Source organism: Vespula vulgaris, chromosome 3 (genome assembly GCF_905475345.1).
Source record: "Vespula vulgaris chromosome 3, iyVesVulg1.1, whole genome shotgun sequence".
In the NCBI taxonomy this organism is placed as follows: domain Eukaryota; kingdom Metazoa; phylum Arthropoda; class Insecta; order Hymenoptera; family Vespidae; genus Vespula; species Vespula vulgaris.
This window is the reverse complement of record NC_066588.1, coordinates 1,117,904-1,142,090: the sequence shown is the minus strand read 5'-3', so window position 1 is coordinate 1,142,090 and position 24,187 is coordinate 1,117,904. Positions and strand designations below refer to the sequence as shown.

Here is a 24,187-nt window from a genome sequence, read left to right as displayed (position 1 = left end):
TCGGGAAAGGGTTAATAGGAGCAACAACCGATTGGACAGAGAATAAATCTCACGATCTATCATGATCTATCATCAACGACAACGACGATATATATATATATATATACACATTTGTGGATAATGAACGTTCGAAAAATAAATAAGTAAATGAAGATATAATGAAATAAATTTTCTCTGTCCGATTGAACGTAAAACCCAAGCAGTATGCTCTAATTACGGTAATGGTATATGGTGTTGTATGGTGGTTTAGCGGTGGCGGCAACGGGAACCTCGACAATGCATGCTACGTCACCCACGAAGCCCGGTGAGTTTCACACGATCTCAATTATTTCGTAATCTCTGATTATCTCTCTCTCTCTCTCTCTCTCTCTCTCTCTCTTTTTCTCTCGTAATCCTTCATATGAATTTAATTTTTTTTCTTTTTTTTTTATCGGGCTCTTTTATTTATTTTTTTTTATTCTTTTTATTTTTTTATGTAAAAAAATATTACCAATTGTCTCTCGTAAAAAGTAATTTTCTTTCTCGATGGAACTTGTAACAACAATAATAATAGTATTCTTTTCTTTTCTTTTTTTTTTCTCTTCATATCATCATTCATATTTATGGAAAAAAAAATAAACAATAGAAAAAAGGACGAGCGATGCGACCAAGATTGGTCATATATATATATAAAATATATAATATATAAATATATATACATGTTTGATATGAAAATTTGTGCTAATGACTAAAGAATCATATCGAAAGAGTCCATCCCATTTGTCGGAACGTCATCGAATAGAATAATTTATTTCTTCTTATTTTTTATTCGAAATTATTCGCAAAACTATACGAGAAATGTAGGTTGCATCGCTCGACGATGATATCATACGATCAATCTCATTCGGCTTCTCTCTATTTTCTTTCTCTTTTTCTTTCTCTCTCTCTATCTCCGACGCCTCCCACCACCACCCCACCCTTCTATCGTCATGAACAACCCTACGAACGCTACGTCGTCTCGGACAACAACGGTCCTATCGACGGCATCGGGGATTTAAAAAAAAATAATAAAAACCCAACAAAAAAAAATATAAAAAAAAAACTGTCGTCGCGATCAACAACAACAACGACAACAACAACGACAACAACGACGACAACGACAACAACCTCGGATCGGACGAAACAGGGAGTCCAACGGATATCGCAGCCTCTACCACCACAAGCACAGTCATTTCGACTGGTTCGATCCCGATCGCTACATCGACCCCTGTTAACCTTGCGTCTGGTGCAGTGAGTCCACCGCCATTGGCCTTGAGTATCACCGGACAGGCCATTCCTCATCAAGAACAAAACGCTTTGGGTATCGGTGTTATCGGGAAATCATCGTCGGCAGCGGCAGCGGCAGCAGCAGCAACAACAACAATGGCAACAGGAGCTGGAGCAGGAACGACCACTTATCCAGCTGTTTTGAAGGGCAGAAGCGCAGCTAGTCCTCCTAATCCGAATTTGGTGCCTTCCGGAAAGGTTCCACCACCTGTACCACCTAGAGGCTCTGGATCCAGGTCTGCCAGATCACCTGGACCACCTGCTACAACCTCCTCGTCTTCTGTAACTTCCAGCCGAGGTGACGAAGCAGCCCTAATCACGAGCAGACAATATCGCTTGCATGAAAGTTCGACTATCCTGCATCACCGTCCCTTACCCTACAGTACTACTACTACTACTACTACTACTACTACTACTACTTCTACTGCTACTGTTACTGCTACTACTACTACTACTACTACTACTACTACTATCGACACCTCCACAACCATTTTTACCACCACTACTACCACCACCATCACTACTACAACTACCATCAGCACCAACAACTACGATCGCGCATCAACAATGCCGGCCTTGACCTACGAAACGTTGCATGCACGTGCATCCACTCCAACCTTTTTACCAACCCACCGTGATAACTTGAGCCTCGTCGATGGACTCGTTCGTGACAGGGGTTTTATCGTCGAGGATATTAACGAGGGAGAAGATTACGAGGACGAGGAATTCGTTAGCGTCGAAAAGGTCAATGATTCTTACGTCATCAGAACAAGCCCTTATCCGTTCAGACCAGAAAGAGGAAGATACAAGTCGGATATCATCAGACAGATTTATAAACCGACCGAGCAGAAGATCGATCGCATGGCCAAGTTCACTTATTTCATTAATCCTAGCAACAGGGATGATATCATGAATTATAAGATGTCGAGAAAGGATAAGAAACATTCGGAAACTTATCACGAGAGAATGAAACGTAAAAAAATGGAGATCGATGGTTCGATCGGTACGATCACAGCGGCCATGACGCAGCGAGACAGATCGAACGTTAAATCGGTTTATAGATCGCGATCTCCGATCAAAATCGCCGATCGACGAAACGTCGAGAAATTCTCGAACGAATTTGCGATTAACGAGCCTACGAAGAAATATTGTCAAATCCCTTCGAAAAAGGTTTTAGAGGTTAAGAGGGAAAGTAGATTGTTAAGAAGGATCAAGGAAAGATCTGTTAAAAGGAAGAAGAGATTAGCGCCTCAGCCGGCGTTATTGACGAAGAAACAGATCGATCGTGACTGTTCGGATGATATTGGAGAAAAGGTGTCCTTGAAAAAGGATCCCTGTTGTTCGAGCAGTTACGTCGATGTTACCGCAGAGTCCTGCGATATTCAAAAGACTCATCATCGACGTTCGAGATATTACGATCGAGATATTGTTGTTGATAAGAAATTTGAAAAAAGCAAGATCGTCGATCCAACGATTGTCTCTACCAGCTCGAAAGATCGTCACTCGGGCGATTCATTGCCCATTGAATTTATTAGAAAAGAGTCAAGGACAACGACTGTAAGAAGTGGACAAGATCGGGCGACCATTCGTCGTGATCAAAATCTGACATCGATCGAGCATATAGATCGTACAAATTCGAACAGATCCGACATATTGAAACCGAATTATTCGTTCTTGCACGGTTACAACAAAACACGTCACTTATACGAGTAGGACCAATTAGATCGTTTGAAATGTTAACAACGATGATAAAGGACGACAACACCTACACGATTCTTTGTTTCTGCATGCGATGAACGCGGACACACACGTACATACATGCATACATATATATATACATACATAGAAACACACACACACATACATATACATAAAAAGTTATTTTCTTACTTTCGTGTTACATCCATCTCTGCATCTCATCTCTCTTTCTCTCTCACTCTATCTATTTATCTATCTATCTATCTACCTATCTATCTATCTATCTATCTTTCTTTCTTTCTTTCTTTCTTTCTCACACTCTACATTTTTCTTTTTTCAATTCGATTTTCTTTCTTTAACGTGTTTATCGTCGTCTATAAAAGTTGTTCCTCTCGATTTCACTTAAATTATCCTTTTACCTAATAGTACAGTTAGAATTTTTTTTCGTTTTTAAAAAGGACGAGTTTAACAGAGATAGCAACACAATTTCGCTTCAAAACAAATTTCAACCTATCCAGTCCCGCTCACGTCTCCTATTCCCTCCTCCCTGTCCGCCCGTCACTACTTCTTTTCCTTCGAATTCATAAACTCGGAACGTCGATATTGGGACATCGACCGAGACCTATCGATTTTCGTTCGACGAAGTAGATAAATAATAATAAAAAATTAGAAAACAATAAAACGTCGAGGAAACGACACCGATTGTGTGCAAAAATATTTTTTTTTGTGTTCGACTCTCTTCGAAGTATACATATCTTTCTGCATGCTTTAGAATCTCGTATATTTGCCTGTTTAGCTCTCTTCCTCTCCCTTCCTCTGTTATATATACTATACACGTATATACATATATATATATGTATTTGTATTTATGTATATGAATATATATGAATATATATATATATATATATATATATTATTTTTATATACATATATATTATTATATACATATACATATATATTATATATATATATGTGTGTATACATGTATATATGATCATCGTCTTCGATAGTGGCTTGTGCTTGGCGTTATTTGCTTCGATTTTTAGCTTGGTATTATTAGTTTGTGTGTGCGTGTGCGTGTGTGTGTGTATCTTATATACTTATATTTTCGGAGATGAAGAAAGGGACGTTCACGCGAGTCGAATGCGCCCACCCTCTTTTTGATCGCAGTATCATCCTCTCTTATCTCCAAAATTTGTTTCCTTAGTGAGAAATATTTCATTTTATTACGATACATCCTGCCTGCGTAGCAATGTAGGTACAAAAGGGTAGACAGAATTAAAAAAAAAAAAAAAACAAAAAGAAATAATTTTTTCGAACACCTACCTTTTCAATTTTGTTTTTGTTTTTATTTTTTCTCTCTTTCTCTCTCCTTCTCTCCGACAAATTTTTTAACATCCTTTTGACCGAATTGATTTTTTCATATATTCATTTCCCTTTATTATCCTTCGAAAAGAAAGAAAAAAAAACAGAATTCCAAAAAAAAAATATTTCAATCGTTTAACACGAACGATTTCTCATACGAGTCCCTTGTTAGAATTACTAAAAAAAAAGAATCCATTCGGAACTTTATCATAATCCTTACGAGTTCACAATCCTCTTCCTGTTTTCGATATAGAAAAGTCAAAATTTAATTCTAATCTTCATTAATCTTCCTTCTGTCCGACATCCATTAAACGCATCCTCAGAATACTTTCAAAAGAAAATAGCTCGATCACATCGCTCGATCACAAACGCTCCCGTTTAGAGAGGGCAGTTAAAAAAGAAAGAAAAAAAAAAGAAACAGAAAATTTTGAAAGAAGGAAAAAAGAAAAAGAAAAGATGCCCGACGAATAGCAGAATATTCGGTGTTCGTTAGTTGCTAATTGTAGTTGCGCTTTTTGTAGGTGGCACCCTTCCCTCTACCTGTTCCACCCCGCCCCCACCTTTTGACGATGCAGTCCGCTCAAACGACCAGACATTGGCTTCCGGTGGTCATCTACAGCAAGCAGTTACTACAAGTATACTCACCAGCAGCCTGAGCAGTGCCCATTCCAAGCAGAACAAGGTCGTCCATCATGTTACTCTTACCAAAACCAGTCAGGATGCTGTGAGGTAAGAAATTTTATTCGGAGAATTAAGATTAAGATTTTTTTAATATATGTACATATATGTATATATACATGTATGTATGTATGTATGTATATATGTATGTATGTATGTATGTATGTATGTATGATATGTGTGTGTATGTGTGTATACATGTATACAATTTCTAACATACATTTTTATTGTACAATTTAATATATAATATTATATATATAATAAATAAAATATATATTATATAATATTTATATATGTATATATATATATGTATGTATATATGTATACAATTTCTAATATACATTTTTAATGTACAATTTAATACATAATATTATATATATAATAAATATAATATATATTATATAATATTTATACATTATATATTTAATATATTTTATATTATACATCATATATATATATATATATATATATATATATATATATATAAAAGAAAATGATCTTTGTTTATAGTATATCAGACGTACATTTGGAGAGTAGCGGAAGTGGGAGTGGTGGTAGCGGTGGTAGGGAGACAAAATCATCTCTGAGCGTCGAAAGTGGTGGTAGCAGTCGAGGTGGTGGCGGTCTAACGTGGACACCACCTGCCGGTAGTGCCGAAGGCTCGACTCCAACATGGACCGAAGGGACACCATCGTTCACCGAAAGTTCTAGCAGCGGTGACATAGGTAAGTTCATCTACGCCCTCAACATCTACTACAAATCATGAAGATGGTCTCCTATCGTCAACTACTACTACGTCGTCTTCTCTTTACTTCCTCCTCGTCATCGTCGTCGTCGTCATCGTCGTCATCGTCGTCATCATCTTCTTCTTCTTCTTCTTCTTCTTCTTCTTCTTCTTCTTCTTCTTCTTCTTCTTCTTCTTCTTTTCTACTTCTTTTACCTCTTCTACTTCTTCTACTTCTTCTTATTCTTCTTATCTTTTTATCATCTTCTTCGATCTATTTCCAACATAAATTTTTCTCTGATAAAGAGATGACAGTTAAATCGATTAATGATAATAGGATATCGACGAGAATGTTTATGTTGTTTGACCGAGGATTATATTTTGTTTCTATACGTTCACGTACGTGTCACGTTCGCTTTATTTAATTCTTATCGGATCGTCTGATCTTTTTATTTATGTTAATTTAATCGTGCAAAATCATTTGAATTGTTTTACGAATGGAGATTCGTGTGTACATTAAAAACTGGTAAATTCGATCAACTTGTCATATATAGTGTCGTTCGATTTGGAAATATGTAATTATTATTATATAACTAATTATGATTTATTATTATTATTATTATTATTATTATTATTATTATTATTATTATATTGTGTTATATACACGTAGATATTATCAAACTCGTGACGCGTTCGTCCTTCGTTCTTCATATCGAATTTTATTTAAATTTATCTCGATCGATATCTTAAATAAAACAAATTCTAATTAGTGATAATAAAGAAGAAAGAAAAAAAAGAAGAAAAAAGGAAAAAAAAAATTAATAAGAACACAGCGATTAGAAAAACACGCTTGGCTCGAAAATGAACGAAAAGCTTTAATCCTTCGAATAATCGATCCATGGACAGATTCAATTCGTTCGATCCTTCTTTGGTGGGCGATAAAATTTTTAATTACACTTATCGTTAATCGCTTTTTAATCTTTCGACTTTTTTTCTTTTTTTAATACATTCGAAATATTACGCGTTTAGTTAAAAAAAAAAGGGGGGAAAGAAATAAAAAAAAAGAAAAGAAAATTTTGTCAGACGATACTGCCAAATAATTAATCTTGTCGACTATAATGACATCAGATTTCAAAAAGAACAAAAAAATCAATCGTAACGTTGCATACACATTATGGATACTCGACAAGCTATTGAATTTTTATTACTATTTTTTTTTTATATATATATATTTTTTATTATTATTTTCTTTTTACATATACATATACATATATATATGTACTTTTTTTTCTAAACAAAAATTGTGTTTAAACAAGAGTCATCGAAATGTTATGCATCACCATTGCCTTTGATTCTCTCTTTATAATTGCAGGTATCGTTAGCCTGGATAATTTCGTAACTCGTTCTAATCGTAGGAGAAAGTGTTAAGTTAATTTATTTACTTTTTTAAATAGCGAGAGAGAAAGGGAATGAGAAAATGGGAAAGAGAGAGAGAGAGAGAGAGAGAAAGAATGAAAGAATGAAAGAATGAGAAAATGAGAGAGAGAATGAAAAGGGTTTGAAAAATCGTGAGAAATAAGAAAAAAGAAAATAGAAACAGGAACAACGTCATCCCGGCCCTTCAACCCTCGTCAAAAAAAAAAAATAGACAAAAGATAATTAAAAAAAAAAAAAGAAAATAGACAAAAAGGAGAAGAAAAACCAAAAACGAAAATCAAAAGAGAAAAAAAAAAGAAAAAAAACAGAATAACTCAGTGCCTAAAAATCTAATCTCGTTGTCTATATGTTGTAGATTGTATTTCAAGGTTATCGTCCGTAAGCCTTAGGGAGGAAACGTATTTAAATCACACAAACACCCCCTTCGAGAGCCCCGTGTGATCGAATTAGTACATTAATGGACGTTTATTTAACTGCCACGTCGAGAGCGTCTGTCCTTTGAGAATGATTATAATCGTGTGCGAGATTATTAGATCTGATATTTGATTAGAAAGAAAGATAAAAAGAAAGAAAGAAGAAAAGAAAATAGTTTCAAAAAATATATATATATATATAATAATAATATATATTCTATTCCGTGAAAAAAAATTTAGAATTTTGAAATATTTCGAATATTCTCTTTTCGATAGACGCTTTCGAGATTATGACTCGAGAGTAATGTCGACATAAATAAAAAAGAAATATATATATATATATTTAAAATATATTTAAAATAAAAAAAATAATCGTAACAACAATGTTACTAATAATAATAATAATAATAATAATAATAATAATAATAATAATAATAGTATTAATAATAATAAACGATCTAAATCGAGCTCGAAATGTACTGACACGATTTTAACAATACATACAATATACGATACAATACATTACATACGTACGTTAAATTATATCCTTCGTTAGCCCTGTCTAGCTTATTTCCAATTGATAAATTAATATTTTCTGTGTGTTTCTGTGTGTCTGTGTATGTTTGTGCGCGTGTACTCGTGTCATATATTTTTGATTTATTTTCTTTCTACGACTATAATGAGTGCGACAATAAAGCGAATACGTTACGGAAAAAAAAAGAAGAAGAATGATTGAAAATTAAAATTACAAAAAAAAAAGAGAAAAGAAACAATGAACAGAAACAAAAAAAAAGAAAGAGAGAAAGAAAAAGAATAAGAGAGCTCAATGACACTCTTTCTCTTTCTCTCTCTCTCTCTCTCTCTCTCTCTTTTTCTTTCTCTTTATCTCTCTCTTTTAAGTTGATAAATCCTCTTTAATAACGTACGAGTGAACCAAAAATCTCCAGGTAGACCGAATCTCATTAGATAATTTTGAAAATCAATTCGATCCCTTTCGAGACTATTAAACGAGAGCAACTGTTTACGAACCAAGCTCGTAAAGATATTAAGAATATTAAAAATATAAAAATATAATATAATTAAATATAAAAGTATTAAAATTCGGAAGAAAAAAAAATTGACCTTGAGAGTTTCGAAACAGTGTAATTAATTTTTAAAATCGTCTCAAAACTTTTCACCTACCTACGAATTTTTAGTTCACCCTCTACATTTCCTAATCTTTCTTTTCTTTTTTTCTTTTTCTACTTTTATCTTCTACTATATTTATTTCTACATTATCTTCTTCTACTTCTTCTTCTTTTCTCTTCGTTGATCTCTCGTTCGTTATCCGTCTCTTTTTTATTATATATTTTCTTCTTTCCTTTCTCTTTTCTCTTCTTGTCTTTTTGTTATCCTTTGTATTCCTATTGTCCGTCCACACTGTATAGTTTCATATTTTACCCTAATCGAGCAATCGACCGTCGCTTAGGATCGACCACGAGTTTAGAGATAAGTTTTATCACGATATTCACTATTTTTTCTATTACGCTAATTACGCCTGTTAAGCACATCACTCTTTTATTAGTCTCTTATTTCACACACGCTTGACTCCACTCACATTTAGAGCTAAGAACATACACAAACACGCGTACACAAAAATACACACACACATATATATATATACACATACGTATACAAATGTTCACCGACATTTTAACACCACCAATGCTAGGAACGCACTTTCTTTTTCTTCGTTTCGATGCATTTCTTTTTTACTTTTTTAATTTTTTTTTTTTAATCTTATTTCTTTAGGATTTGTTTGTACTATCGAGGTAATTGTTGAACAAAACAAAATTATTTCATCGTTTCTACTTTCATATAATTTCATTTGATACTTATTTATTGATTGATAATAATTTATCAATCATACACACACACATGTGTATATATATATATTATATATATATATTTATATATAATACTATATACAAATTATATATACGTGTTATTGTTTATATATATATATATTGTATTGAATTAATTATTATATTAATTATAATCGATAAATAATTTCTTATAAGGAGAAGAAAAAGGAAAGAAAAAATGAAAACAAGAAAAGAATAATTTCAATCTTTTGTTCGATAAAATCCTCGAGAGTATCGATCTAAGCTTAAATTTAGAGAACGGCTAGATGGACTCGTCTATTTTTGCCAACACGATCGCTAAATAGATCTTCGCATAAGAGGCTAAATACTACAGGTCTGTTTGACCTGGCACTGTCTTTTTGCACCTATTACGATTGACGATAATTTTAGGATGTCCGACTACGCCGATCAGAGGGAGTCAACGTTCCGAAGATGGCGGAAGAATCGCAGCAACCGTTGAAGAGGCACTCGCTAGTCTCACCACCGAAATGGTAAGTTCAACCCCGTTATAGTGATCTATCGATTCATCGATCGATCATTCTCTTCTTCTTTTTGTTTTGTTTTTTTTTTTTTGTTTTTTTTTCCTCTTTTTTTTCTTCTTCGATCACGATGATCACTTCCAATCGTTTCTTCTTCGTCTACTAGTCACAGAAACAAAAATAAAATTAAAACGAAGAAATATCGTTCGAAAAGCTAAAACGAAATTATTTTCATTAAAGAAGAATTAATTTTGATCGAATTTATTACGTTTCATTGATTTGTAAATTTCAATCGATTTATTCGTATATTTTATAAACGTGTATGTGTGTATTAAAAATTGTATAAATGTTTTATAGTTTCTTGATGAGATAGATTATTTATGAATTGAAATTATTCATATATAAAGTAATCATAATCTATTATCGCGCTTATCAATTGTATTAAAAAATCTTTCGAGTGTGTTATTACGAATTTAATTGTAAAATGTGATTTGATTTAGTTTAAAGTTGTGTGAATTTAAGGAAATTATTGTTCGACTCGGACGAAGAAAGAACGATGGACAAAATCGTATAGAAAATTTCCTACCCCCGAAAAAAAAATCAACCTATCATGTCAAGCTATATCCATCATTCAATCACCAGGTCGAGTGGCCGAGGGTTTATCATAGCTAGCTAAAAAAAAAAAAATAATTAATAAATAAAAAACATTCCCTATCAAAATAAATCACCGTAACACCACGTATATGTGTATAGTTTATGTGTGCTTCCTCGAAGACGTCGATGTCGTGAAAAATAATGTTTCTTTAATATTTTTTTTTTTACTTTTCTTTTTTTTTCTCTTCTTCTTCCATCGACATCGTCGTCTCAAGGAAGCGATCAATAAGATTTCCATAAATCATTGTGTGATTATCCTAAAATTAAAATAATTTCCTTAAAAAAAACATCCCATTGATGTCTCCTACCCTGGCTAACAAAATCGATCGAGAGCAACACGAGGACCGTTCCAAAGTATTACCGACAAATTATTTATATTTGTCTGATTAATAATTAATTAATTAATTAATTAATTAACTAATTCATCGTTTTTTTTATATTTCAAGAAATATATATATAATATATATATATTTTTTTTCTTATTAAATGTCGCTTTATTTATGTGAATGCTTGCAAAACGCATATAAAGACACTGACACATATTTCAAGTATACAATACACGCACACATACATAGACACACACACGTGTACATACATAAGTCTCGTGCTCCCTTCGATTTGAAACGCCTTTAAAAATATCAGCGTATCAGCCGAATACCTTACATACCAAAAACATCAGCACACCGTGTATTTACCTTACGTACGTACGAATGACGTTTTACGAGTAGATAAACAGAAAGAACATGCAACCTTGACGACTTGCGACAGCGGTCGGTCCGCAGATATTTTTTTTGTTTCTTCTTTTTTATTCTTTTTTTTTCGTTTTTAAATTCTTTTTTTTTTTTGTCTTTTTTTTCTTTTTCTCTTCTTTTTTCTTTTTTGTTGATCAGACGCAAAGAGAGAAAGAAATTAGTCGATTCGTATTCATTGTGATCCGATTTGGAATTTTTATTACTTTATTGCACGTTTCTTTCATCTAAAATAATATTGAAATTCGATCTGATTTGCATTGATGTTAAATAAATTTTGTATTAAAAAGAATTGTATAAAATAACATTATTATTAATATTATTATTATTATTATTATTATTATTTAATTTATATAAAACAATAATAAAATGAAAACAATTATTATATAGTATGTAATAACAATACAAAAAATTATTACAATGTATTATTAAAAAGATATTATTATGATAATAACGATAATAATTAGAAATTAAATATATCTTTTGAAAGATAATATTTAATACATACATTATACTTTTCATGTTACGTTATTTGCTTTTTATCACATACATATAATATGTCACAAATAATTTTGTACGGATCACAAAGGATTAAAAAAGAAAAAAAGGGCTTTGGAACGATCCCAGTTGCCAAAAGGGGGGTGTACGAGGAATCGTACGATTTTCTTTAAAAACTTTCTTTCTTTTTTTCTTTTCTTCTTCTCTCTCTCTCTCTCTCTCTCTCTTTCTCTTTGTCTCATCACATACTTTTCTTTTTACCAACGAATCAGGAAATTCTACAACGCGAGTGAACACACGCTGTATACGAATCGTCGTCCATCTTCTCCTCTTCTTCTTCTTCTTCTTCTTCTTCTACGAAAGCTTCCGTTTATCCATCTCTTTATCTACCTCTCTGTCTCTCTTTCTCTCTTTCTCTCTTTCTTTCTTTTTTTTTCTCTCTCTCTTTCTCTAACTATCTCTCTATGTTCTACATACATACGTCATCACGTGTTCAACCATACCGAGTGGTTCGTGGACTATGACGATTAAACTGCTTACGAATCATCGACGAGCGAGAGACTCGTAAATAGATGTAAAAAGAATTTAATAAAAACAAGAGAACGAAATTTAAGAGAAAAAGAAATATGGAAAAATTGAGAGAAAGAGAGAGAGAGAGAAAGAGAGAAGAGAGATAAGAAAGAGAAAGAGAGAAACTGCAAAATGAAAAAAGAGAAAGGGAAAAGAAAAAATGTTCTATCCATTGATATTCCATCGAATTTTTTTATTTTTGTTTATATATATATATATATATGTATGTATGTATGTATGTATACGTGTATATATTTTTTTGATACTTTTTAAATTACTCGAATAAAATTTATCTCTGTCTCTATCCTTTTTCTCTTAACGATCGGATATATTCAAAATCTCTTTTTTTATTATCATTTTTTTTTTATATTTTCTTATCATTAAATTTCAAGAGTGTACTTAATTAATTTTTTGTATGAGAGAAAAAGCATCGATCAACTGTTCGAGTATCGAAATATTTTTAATTAATTATTATTATATCGATATATATGTATATATATATATATAACTTTTTTCTTTTATATATATACATAGGTGGATCAAAAATTCTCCCTAAATGATTCAAAAATTTTTCGATGGTATTAAAAATAAATTACTTTTTTTTCGAGACCATTCAAATCAATTTTGTTTATACATCGTAAAAAAGTTGAATACAAGTCTTACTTGTTTAACTGCAAACTTAACAAGATTTTAAAAATCTTCTAATAGAAACTTTTTGCGATGCTTAAGAACTTATGGTCCAGCCTCTAAATAATTTATATATATATATATATATATATATATATATATATATATACATGTGTAAGAAAAATAAATTCATGCGCAACTCACATTTGCTATTAAACATTTCGTGATAACGAATTTCGAGAGGGATGAAAAATTGAACTTGTTCAGCGAATAAATATATTCTTCGTAAAAATATGTCAAACATTATTAAAAATACAGACAAACGCACACGCACACATATACATACATATATAACACGCAGACATATTTAAAAACACGAAAAATTGATCGCGTTTGATCGTCGGCCTATAGTAATATTGAAAATCGTGCGATCTTCGTCTCGTCGAAAAAACGACAAGGAAGAAAAAAAGAAAGAAAGAAAGAAAGGAAAAAAGAGTCACGAATAAAAATAAATATAATACATATGTATTGAACAACGAGAAGATAAAAGAAAAAAGGAAAAGAGATAAACAAATAAGAAAAAAAAAAGAAAAAGAAAAAGAAAATAAAAAATTGGAAAAATAAAAAACGAATGCGAATCGATCTGTAAATATCAAACACTTGACGTAACACGCACGCGTTTGATCGATCTCTATAATGATCAATAAAATCGATATAAATATATACATACATATATATATACATATATGTATGTATATAAGTGGAACGGACCTCTTTGATTTCCCAATTTTTTATTACAAGTATCTATATAGTTAATGTCTCTCACTTTACATATACATATATGTATATGTATATGTATATATAAATATATATATATATGTACACACACATATATATAAATATATTTGTGTATGTCTCATGTTATGCCTGTACCTTTCTCTGTATATGTAATTGTATCTGTTGGTACGTGCACGTTCTCACACAGCACACACACACACACATACACATTCATTCACTCACTCACTCACAAGCACACTCACCTACACATAATAAGCAATCGATGACATTTAATGCGATCTGTATAATATATAATAATAAAATTTAGTAGTATAGGGGGGAAGAAGATCATATGTAAAAATAATAATAATAATAATAATAATAATAATAATAATAATAATAATAATAATAATAACAACGATGATGATGATGATGATGATGATGATGATGATGAATAAAGATGAACGTTTTAGTGCCGTATTATATAATATAAGTAAAATTGAAAACTGAAGTGTAATCGTCAAATCGCTATTGTCAAATTATTAATATTATTATTATTATATTATCATTATTATTATTATTATTATTATTACTATTGTTATTATTATTTTTATTATTATTATTATTATTAATATTAATAATATTATTAAAACGTAATTACAAGTAATACGGCTAGTCGTCGTCGACGAAGATTTCGCGTTAGAAAAAAAAAAAAGAGAGAAAAAGTTAAAGAAAAAACGTTGAAAAAAGGCCAAAATGTTGTTCAACCAATACGTATTAATATTGTATATTTATATATAAACACATATACAGGGTGCACGAAAAGTGTCTAGGCGAGGAAGAGGTCTCTAGGTTACGATTTTAAATGTCTATTATTATTTTGCGAGACTTTTTAGGCCGATTGTTTTTTTCTCTCGCTCTCTTTTTTCACTTCTTCATTTCTCTTTTCTTTTTTCTCGAACTATAAAACTGCAAATCTAATTAATAGTCCAAAAAAAGAAAAATAAATAGCAGAAAGGAGAAAGAGTATAATGATTTTCTTTTTTTTTTTTTTTTAAATCACTTAAGAACCTTCTAGACTCGCCTAATGATTACTTTTCAAGACATCCTATATTGTATAATAAAAATTACTCTTCTGTCAGTGTCGAACGCTTTGCCGAGAGAAGTTGTATTTGTCCTTGGTGATTTTAGAAAAAGAGATACAAGTCTAGTCGCATTCGTAATAAAAATCTCTCGATTTGTGGATTCACCAGAGATGAAAAATTAAAATTTGAAACAAGAAAGAAAGAAAAAATAGAGAAAAATCGTCTTGCCAATATTATTTTTTTTTTTTTTTTTTTTTTTTTCTTTTCTTTTTCTTTATATACAATATAAATGTATGTATGCATACGTATATACGTAAAAAATATTCTCTGGAGGAACTTAAAATACGAGAAAAAAAAAGCTAAATTAATCTTCAAGTTCGTTAATCGTTAGTCGCTTTCCAAACAGTCAAAAAAGAAACAAAATAATACAAATATTCTCCATGCAAAAAAAATGTGTGTATGTATGTGTTTCGTAATGGTGTTGATTGTGAAGAAGGAATTATATATATATATATATATATATATATATATATATATATATATATATATATATATATAGGTCGATCACAAGAAAATATTCGTACATTAATATAGTTTCGAATATTACGTTCTCATTTTATATGTTATCATCATTATCATAAATATTATATATTTGTTTTTATTCGTAAAAAAAATTTGTCCCGTTTTTTTTTTTTTTTAATTTAGAAATTTGTATTCCAAAGTAGTATAATAAATAATAAATTTTTTATAATAATATATTTTTTATAATAATATAATTTAAATAATAATAATATAAATTTAATAATAATAATAATCATCTTCATCATCATCACCATCATCATTAAAATTTAATAATAATAAACATAATAAATAATAAATTTTTTTGGTCCATTGTATATTTATTTAACACACAGTGCATAATACTCGAAACTTTACTAGTGTCCAAATATTTTTGTGACTGACTGTGTATGTATATATACACATATATATATATATATATATATATATATATATATATATATATATATATAAGCTTTAAAACGTTTCGTAGCTTTGTTAAAGTCTCTTCGACGTTTAATCTCGTTAGGCTAATATTAATAAACTCCAAAATAAAATTTCTCTCTCTCTCTATCTCTCTCTATCTCTATCTCTCTCTTTCTCTGTTCTTATTGTTAGATAAAATGAGAGTGAGAGAGAGAAAGAAAAATTAAAAAAAAAAAAAGGATTTTCAAAGGCCGTCATATTTTTTTATCGAACGATAGCAAACGTAATTTGTCTAGTCGTCGATGTAAAAAAAAAATGAAGGAGAAAAGAAACAAACAAACAAACAAACAAAAAACCGATCGTTTGAATTTCTATCGTTTCTTTTTCTATTTGTTATATTAAATTAATCAATTAATTAGGTTACATCGTATAGATATATAATTGTATAATTTGCGAAATAATTGTGCGATCGATTATTAACCATTTACCTCGATGAAAAAAGTTGTATCAACGTGGCTGGTCTCTTCGATTAATTTGAAAAATTCGATTGATTTTTATCGATAGTTATTGTATTCGATAAAAAAGTAAATAAAAAATACATAAAAAGAAGAACGTTAAAGATCGAACAGCTAGTCAAGTCGATACTTTTTCTTTAATATGATAAAAAGAAAAGAAAAAGAAATAATAATATTAATAATAATAATAATACTAATAATAGTAATAATAATAAAAAAAAAAAACATCGAAGAACGATATTAAAAATTTAATCGGTAATCGATAATTGATAAACAATAATCGATCGATTAATCGACCGAAATATTAAACTCGCATCTCTCCGTAAATTATTATCTCATTCGAAATCATTCCTTGTAATAACTTATTAAATTTTCGATGATCGTCCCGAAAGCATTAAACCGGCATGTTCTTCTTCTTCTTCTTCTTCTTCTTTTTCTTCTTCTTTTCCCTTTGCCCTTCTGGACCCCCGCCCTATCATTCCGTCGTTTAATTAACACTCGTTATTTTTCCCCATGAAAATATATGTCTGTCAATATCCGATTGTGAACATACTTGTACGTATCGATGATTATGAAATTGATCCAAGACAAATTATTATAATTATTATTGTTATCATTAATTTATTGTAATCTCAATTATCACAATTATTATAATTGCAAGACATTATTTCTTTCGTTTTCGACATTACGCTTTAGATTATTTGAAAAAAGAAAAAAAAAGACAAAAAAAAATTGAAGAAATTTTTTTCTATACAAGCCTTATTGATATATAATATGCAGTTTTATAATTGCCAGACACATTTTTTAATTACAAGAAATATTAATATATAATTGCAAGACATTATTTCTTTCGTTTTCGACATTACGCTTTAGATTATTTAAAAAAAAAAAAAAAAAAAAAGAAATTGAAGAAATTTTTTTCTATACAAGTCTTATTAATAGACGAAGGAAAAATTAAGCATATTTATATTCTTGAAAATTATGTTTTCTCTCTCTCTCTCTCTCTCTCTCTCTCTCTCTCTCTCTCTCTCTCTCTCTCTCTCTCTCTCTCTCTCTCTCTCTGTCTCTTTGTAAATGTCATTTTTGACGCTAAAACGCGAGATTTAATTTCGTTCAAAAAGCGATTTATGATTAATAAAAGCAAAGTACGAATGATAAAAGCGCAATAATTAGAAGGAAAATATTTAGACACTTATGCGTGCCTTTTAATATGTTAAACGATTTGCTATTAGATCAATTTCGTAATCGCCGACTCATTTGATATGTCGTCCCTTATCTGTTCTTCTTCGTACATCTTTGTTCTTTTACGTATATGTGTGCGTAGGTGTGTGTGGGTGTGTGCTTTTTTTTTTACTCTTACGAAACGATGACGTCGAAGGTCCAAGATCTCGAGAGCCTTAACCTTCTGTGTTACATTATCGATGTTTGCTTCATTACTCACACCTTTTCTATCTCTGTTTCTCTCTATCCATCTCTCTCTCTTTTTCTCTCTTTCTCCCTTTATCTGCAGACATTTTCTGTTGTTTTTTATCATACTTCTTTCTTTTTTTTTTTTCTTTTTTTCCTTCTTTACTAACCCATCTCACATTTTGTGATCCTATTTTTATTATTATCATTAATGCATTTCCAATTTTTTTTTCCTTTTTTTTTCTTTTTTATTCAAGCTATTTCCTCGCATAATCCTCTTTTTATTAATATCGTTTGAAGTATGTCTATCAAATCTTATTATTTTCTTTTTTTTTTTTTGTTTTTATTAACGAGAGATTAACACAAATTAATAAAGCAAAACGAAGGTAAAGTTATCACGGAAGGTTAAGTGAGATATTATATTTTCTGTGCTCTCGAAATACTTCAGAGACGTACGAGCCAGATCAATGTTGGTGGTGGTGGTGGTGTACAATCGGTACTATTGGAGCAGAGATCATCCTTCTCGATGTATCAACACTTGAGGAGCAGCTTGAAACGCACCGGCTCGAATCACGTTGCGATTATGAGGACCATGCAAAGGGCACTGAACGTACGACGTCGAGAACCCTGATGATTATGATGATAATTATTAATCATTGTAATCATTATCATTTAATTGTAATTATGATCTGATCGAGAACGTGACGAGGATTCTTCCCTAATCCGATCTAATTCGGACAATTTTTGAAAAAAAAAATATATAAATATATATAATATATATTATATATTATATATATGTATATTAATATATATATATATACATCTAATAGATAGTTGCAAAAATAATGAAGAATAAAAATATAACAATCATTTAAAATGTATCTGTCATTTCTTTTACAAATATATATATATATATATATATATATATATATATATATATATATATATTGTTGCAAAAATAATGGCAAATAAAAATATAAGTAAAAAATATATATATATAAATTAAACCAGATTGTAGAATTATATAAAAATTAATATACAATGTAATAGTTACTTTTGCAACTACCTAGTATGTGTATATACACGCATACACACACACACACACACGCGCACACACACCTTAATTAAACGAATGAGATCGGTTTTGATCGAGTCTTCTTCTATTAATTTTATCTTTCTTTCTTTTTTTTTTTTTCTTCTTTGTAATATTTTGTCAGAATTTTCATAAAAGAAGAAGAATCATGCCGATTTAATACCTTCGACGAAGACGATGACGATGACGTCGATTTTAGGCCCAAAAAATTTAATCCTAATAATAATCCTTTTGAAATTCGAATTTTCTTAATCCGGATGTATCTACTTAAATCTTTTGGATCTTTTGGACGAGAATTTTCGTTTTTTTCTTTTTTTTTTTCTTTTTAATGCGAATACATCACATAAGAATCTCTTTTATCTAACTCTTCCTTTTTCGACATGTTGATAAGCTTGATTCGTAATTAAAAAGAAAAACAAACAAACAAATAAATAAATAAATAAATAAATTTGACGAGACAAGCGTGTTCGTCGAAATCGACGAAATTTGTTGCAAAACTTTTCAGCGACGTTCAAGCATTTTTATTTTGTTTTTATTTTCTCTTTTTCGTTGATTGCTTTTCTTTTCCTTTCTTTTTTTTTCTTTTTTTTTTTTTTTACTAATTTATTTTTATTAATGTTTTTATCGTATACCCGTTCGTCCCATTTTCTCTCTCGTTTTTATTATTATTATTTTTTTTCTTTGTTCTTTTTTCTTCTCTTTTTCCTTTCTTTTTTGTTTGAATACTCTTTAATTAATTAATCGTTAATATAGCATTTTATTATAAATATATATATATTATATATATATTACGTATACGTATACGATATGGAAATACGTAAAGATCTAATGGGGATTTTATGCTCGCGGAAAAGAATAACAATATATATGTATAAATAAGACTTAATATGTATATCATATTTACCACTACACGTTGAACGCGTGTACCACATGTAAATACATAAAAATCGTTCGTTTATTATAATTAAACAAGCGCATGTGTTTCTCCCGTGAAGTTGACGAGTGAAGTAAAAAAAAAAAAAGGAGAGAAGAAAAAGATGAGGAAAATAGAAAGAAAAAAAAAAAAGAAAACAATTATCATCACGAACATTCGTTTCCTTGCGAGTTACGAGTAAAAAAAGTTACTGTGCGAATTGTAACGAGAAGGATTTATGTAATTACTCGGAGATATTATTCGTTCTTTTTCTTTGTGGCTTAAGGATAAGAGGAATAAACAAAATGGAAAGTAAAACCAAAAAAAGAAAAAAAGAAAAGATAAAGGAAATGCTTAATAATAATTTAGAAGAAAAAACGAAAGAAAGAAAGAAAGAAAGAAAAACAATTGTTTCGCTTTCAAAGAGACGAAGATAGAAAGAGAGAGAGAGAGAGAGAGAGAGAGAGAGAGAAATGGATCCAAATAAAAATTCGATCGTACAGATAGAATCAAAAGTTCTTAGATGATCAATTAAAAAAGAGAAAAAAAAAAAAGAAAATATTCCTTCTCGAGACATTTTGTTCTCTTTATTTTATAATGCAAGCTTAGAAAATGTCGAGCCACATTTCTGTAGCTTTTCGTACACGTGATTCCAATAACAATTTCGTTTCTTCGATCTTCGTCTCTTCGATCCGCCATTTTTAAAAATTAATTAATCAATTGATCGATCGATTCATTGATCGATCGATTGATCGATCGATCGATCGATCGATCGATTAATACGCTCTCTAAGCGATTGTATTTTTGATTGCGCTGTCGTACCGAGTATATATACATATATATATATAAAAAAAAAGAAAAAAGAAAAGAAAAGAAAAATAATAGGAAGAGAAACGAGAAAAGCAGAGAGAACGATTGTAAAATCAACCGATTTGAATACTCGACAATGTGTGAATGTGAATATTATATTATTATTATTATTATTATTATTATTGATATTATTAATCATTATCGTCATCGCCATTATCATTACCATTATCATCATTTAAATAAAGCAATGATTATTCTTAAGATTAATGCTCCTAATCATTGTCTGTCTCGCTCGTCGTTCTCGTACGAATTTCGTCTAGCATTTAAGAACGATCTCACTAACAATATTTATCTACTCCTCTCCTCCCCTCTCCATTCCTCTCCAATCCACTCTTTTTTGCTCCGTACCCTCCCACTGTTTCTATTTTTTCTCTTTTTTGTTTTCTCTCTTTTGCTTGTACTCACACGTCTCGATCTTAATCCTCCTTTTATTTCTTTTTTCCGACTTATGCCAACGTGCTCCAAGGAACCGTGAATCACGCTTTCGTGAATCACGCTTTCGTGAACTACGACTCGTTCGAAGATCACCTATCACCACCAATACATCGACACGATTTCATTCTCGATCTCGATCTCAAATTCAAACACGTTCGATTTTCGTAAAATCGATATTGTATTCAAATAGATCATAATGGAGATTACTATGCATTATTCTTTTTCTTTCTTTTATATATATATATATATATATATATATATATATATATATATATATATATAAAATTTAAAAGAGAACAAAAAGGAGGATAATAAAAATTCAACAGGCGTAAGCACACATAAGTTTTCTCAAGCTTTTCCTTAAATACGTAAGCGTGAAAAAAGAAATCTGAAATAAGCACGAAAGCATGATTCACTCTAGTGGTTCACGCGGCATTTACCCTCGGCACACTTTTTTTTATTTTTTTCTTCTTTGTTTTGAATCGTTTTTAATTATTCTCATCCATTCTTTCGTTTTATTTTTGCACCCTTTTCAGACCCACCTGTAGAAGAGCGATCCAGAGATAGTTTGTATGAGAGAGAACGAGAGAATGAATGAGTGAAAGAGAGAGAGAGAGAGAGAGAGAGAGAGAGAGAGAGAGAGAGAGAGAGAGAGAGAGAGAGAGAGAGAGAGAGAAAGAAAGAAAGAAAGGAAGAAAGAATTGCAGAAAAAAACATGAAAAAAAGATAATGATACATCCGAAGAAATCAAGAGCTGCAATGTGAAAAATATTGATATTAATGTAAGTTAAAATTTTGTAGATGTTAATTGAAATCGTCTTTTATGGCATTATAGGATCAGTTTACGCATGGAGGTTTTTTTTTCTTTTTTTTTTTTTTTTTTTATTATTAATATTATTATTCGTAATCTCTCCTTTTCTCTCTCGCATTTAAATGTGCGAATAAATGGGACAGATATGAGACTATTTTGAAATGAAGTGATGAAGAAAAAAAAGGTAGGGAGAAGGGATCGATCGTATTATTTATTAAAATTATTTTTTTGTTTTCTTCTTTTTTGTTTTTGTTTTTTTTTTTTTTTTGTTTTTTTTTTTTTTTTATTCGGAACACTTAAAGTGTTGCGTGTTAACAGAGTTCAGAGACTATATGAGAAGAATTATTAATAGATCGACAGAATAATATCAAATTCAATATTTTTCGTTCTAATTAATTTTATTGAAATAATTTATTAGAAATGATTTGTAAAGATCGGCAGAATTGAATGGAATAGGAAAAAAACAAGGGAAAGAAATTTGTTCCTGGATTTTAAGATAGAAATTTATTTTTAATATATCGAATGCGTATAAATATTTGTTAATTAATTATATTTCTCGTTATTCTGTCTTTCAATCGTTGTCTCTCTAATAAACGCATTTCTCTTGTATTAAACTACTCGCGATATATATATATATATATATATATATATATATATATATATATATATATTAAATAATACAAGATATGACAAAAGTCCCTAGGTCAAAAAAACCTTTCCTAAGTGATTTGTAAAAATCAATTACTCTTTTTTCGAGATCTTTTCGAATTAACTTTACATCTATTTTCTTCTTCTTTTTTCCTTTTCGTCTTTTACAAATTAAAAATATTATAGACCTAGCTTGTAACTTTCAACAAATCTAAACGACAAGAAGCCAGAAAAATCTCTCGAAAAATATTCATTTATTGATTTTGCAAAATCACGTAGGAACTTTTGGCGCACCTAGAAACTTTTCGACCAATTCTTGTATCGTAGCTTCCAAAAAAAAATAAAAAATAAATAAATAAAAAAAAAGCAAAATCGCGCCAGTATTAAAATCATGGTTGTGCGTTCGCATTTGTTCTTTATATATACGTAAAAAAATTTATGTTTTGTTTGTTCGTTTTTGTTTTTTTTTTTTTTTTTTAATGGTAGGGGAGGGTGGGGAGGGAAAGGTTTCGTTAACGATCGAGTATATACATGTATATCTTCGTATAAGAGATCAAGAGTAAACAAAGGAAAAGTAAAAATTTACTAATTCGAGATAGAAAATACGATATTAAAATCGATCGTAAATCTCTGGATACAGAGGGGTGGGGGGTGGATAAGGAAGAGAAAGCGGAACGAACGAGATCGATTATGTTCGTTCTCAGGATGATCATTTGATTCGTCTCGATTGTGAGTACGTTTAACGATTAAAAAAAAAAGTAATAAAATAAAATAAAATGGGAAAAAAAAACATAAAAATGAAAATAAAAATAAAAATACAGATAAAGATAAAAAAAGAAAAAATAAAAAGAAAGGAAGGAAAAGTAGGTTGTGATCTTGTTTGAAATGATCGACATGGTCATTGACCTTGACCGAGCATAAAAATAGAAAAAAGAAAAAATAATAATAATAATAACAATAACAATAATAATAATAATAATAATAATAATAATAATAATAATAAAAATTCTGGGAAGGTCAATGACCGATTATTTTGCTCGGATCGATGAATCTCTTGTTTAATAATTCTACGTATTATACTATTCGCATAGCAAATATCGTTAGAATGTGTTATCCGAAAAATGATTCAGTACATTTGTCAAGATGAAGATAAAAGATAAAAGATAAAAGATAGAAACAAATAGGTGACAAAGAGAGAGAGAAAGAGAGAAAGAGAAATATGTGAGAGATATCTATTGACATTTGTACGACAACAATAACAGCAAGATAAAAAGAAAAAGAAAACAAAATGGCGTGGACTCTGAATACGCTTGATTTCAAGCGTTGCTCGAGAAGTTCGTCGCTTATTACCGTGTACATATCATATGGAAAAAAGAGATAAGATATTAATTGCATGTATGAAAGAGATATGTATATGTGTGTATATATATGTATATATTTATATATACATATATATATACATACATACATACATACATATATATATATATATTTATATTTATATATACACAATATAATATACCAGTAAAAAGACTAACTTGAAAAAAA

At 30.0% G+C, this 24,187-nt stretch overlaps 1 protein-coding gene across 11 annotated transcripts in view; it reads left to right on the top strand.

Moving 5' to 3' along the window:
* The window catches only part of LOC127062395 (phosphatidylinositol 4-phosphate 5-kinase type-1 alpha), a 46,070-nt gene extending 22,227 nt beyond the window's left edge, over positions 1 to 23,843 (top strand). For 4 of the 11 annotated variants that reach the window (XM_050990497.1, XM_050990495.1, XM_050990496.1 and 1 more), the window contains 6 exons: positions 251 to 304; positions 1,166 to 1,603; positions 4,890 to 5,097; positions 5,557 to 5,771; positions 9,915 to 10,015; positions 18,318 to 20,946. In XM_050990497.1, coding sequence (XP_050846454.1) covers positions 251 to 304; positions 1,166 to 1,603; positions 4,890 to 5,097; positions 5,557 to 5,771; positions 9,915 to 10,015; positions 18,318 to 18,500 — 1,199 coding nt within the window. In that variant the 3' untranslated portion in view covers positions 18,501 to 20,946. Of the gene's footprint in view, positions 1 to 250; positions 305 to 1,165; positions 1,604 to 4,889; positions 5,098 to 5,556; positions 5,772 to 7,142; positions 7,797 to 9,914; positions 10,016 to 12,176; positions 16,881 to 18,317; positions 20,947 to 21,716 lie in introns of those variants that run through there. The other 7 variants (XM_050990505.1, XM_050990504.1, XM_050990499.1 and 4 more) reach the window with 6 other exon arrangements.
* Positions 23,844 to 24,187: the final 344 nt, after the last annotated feature.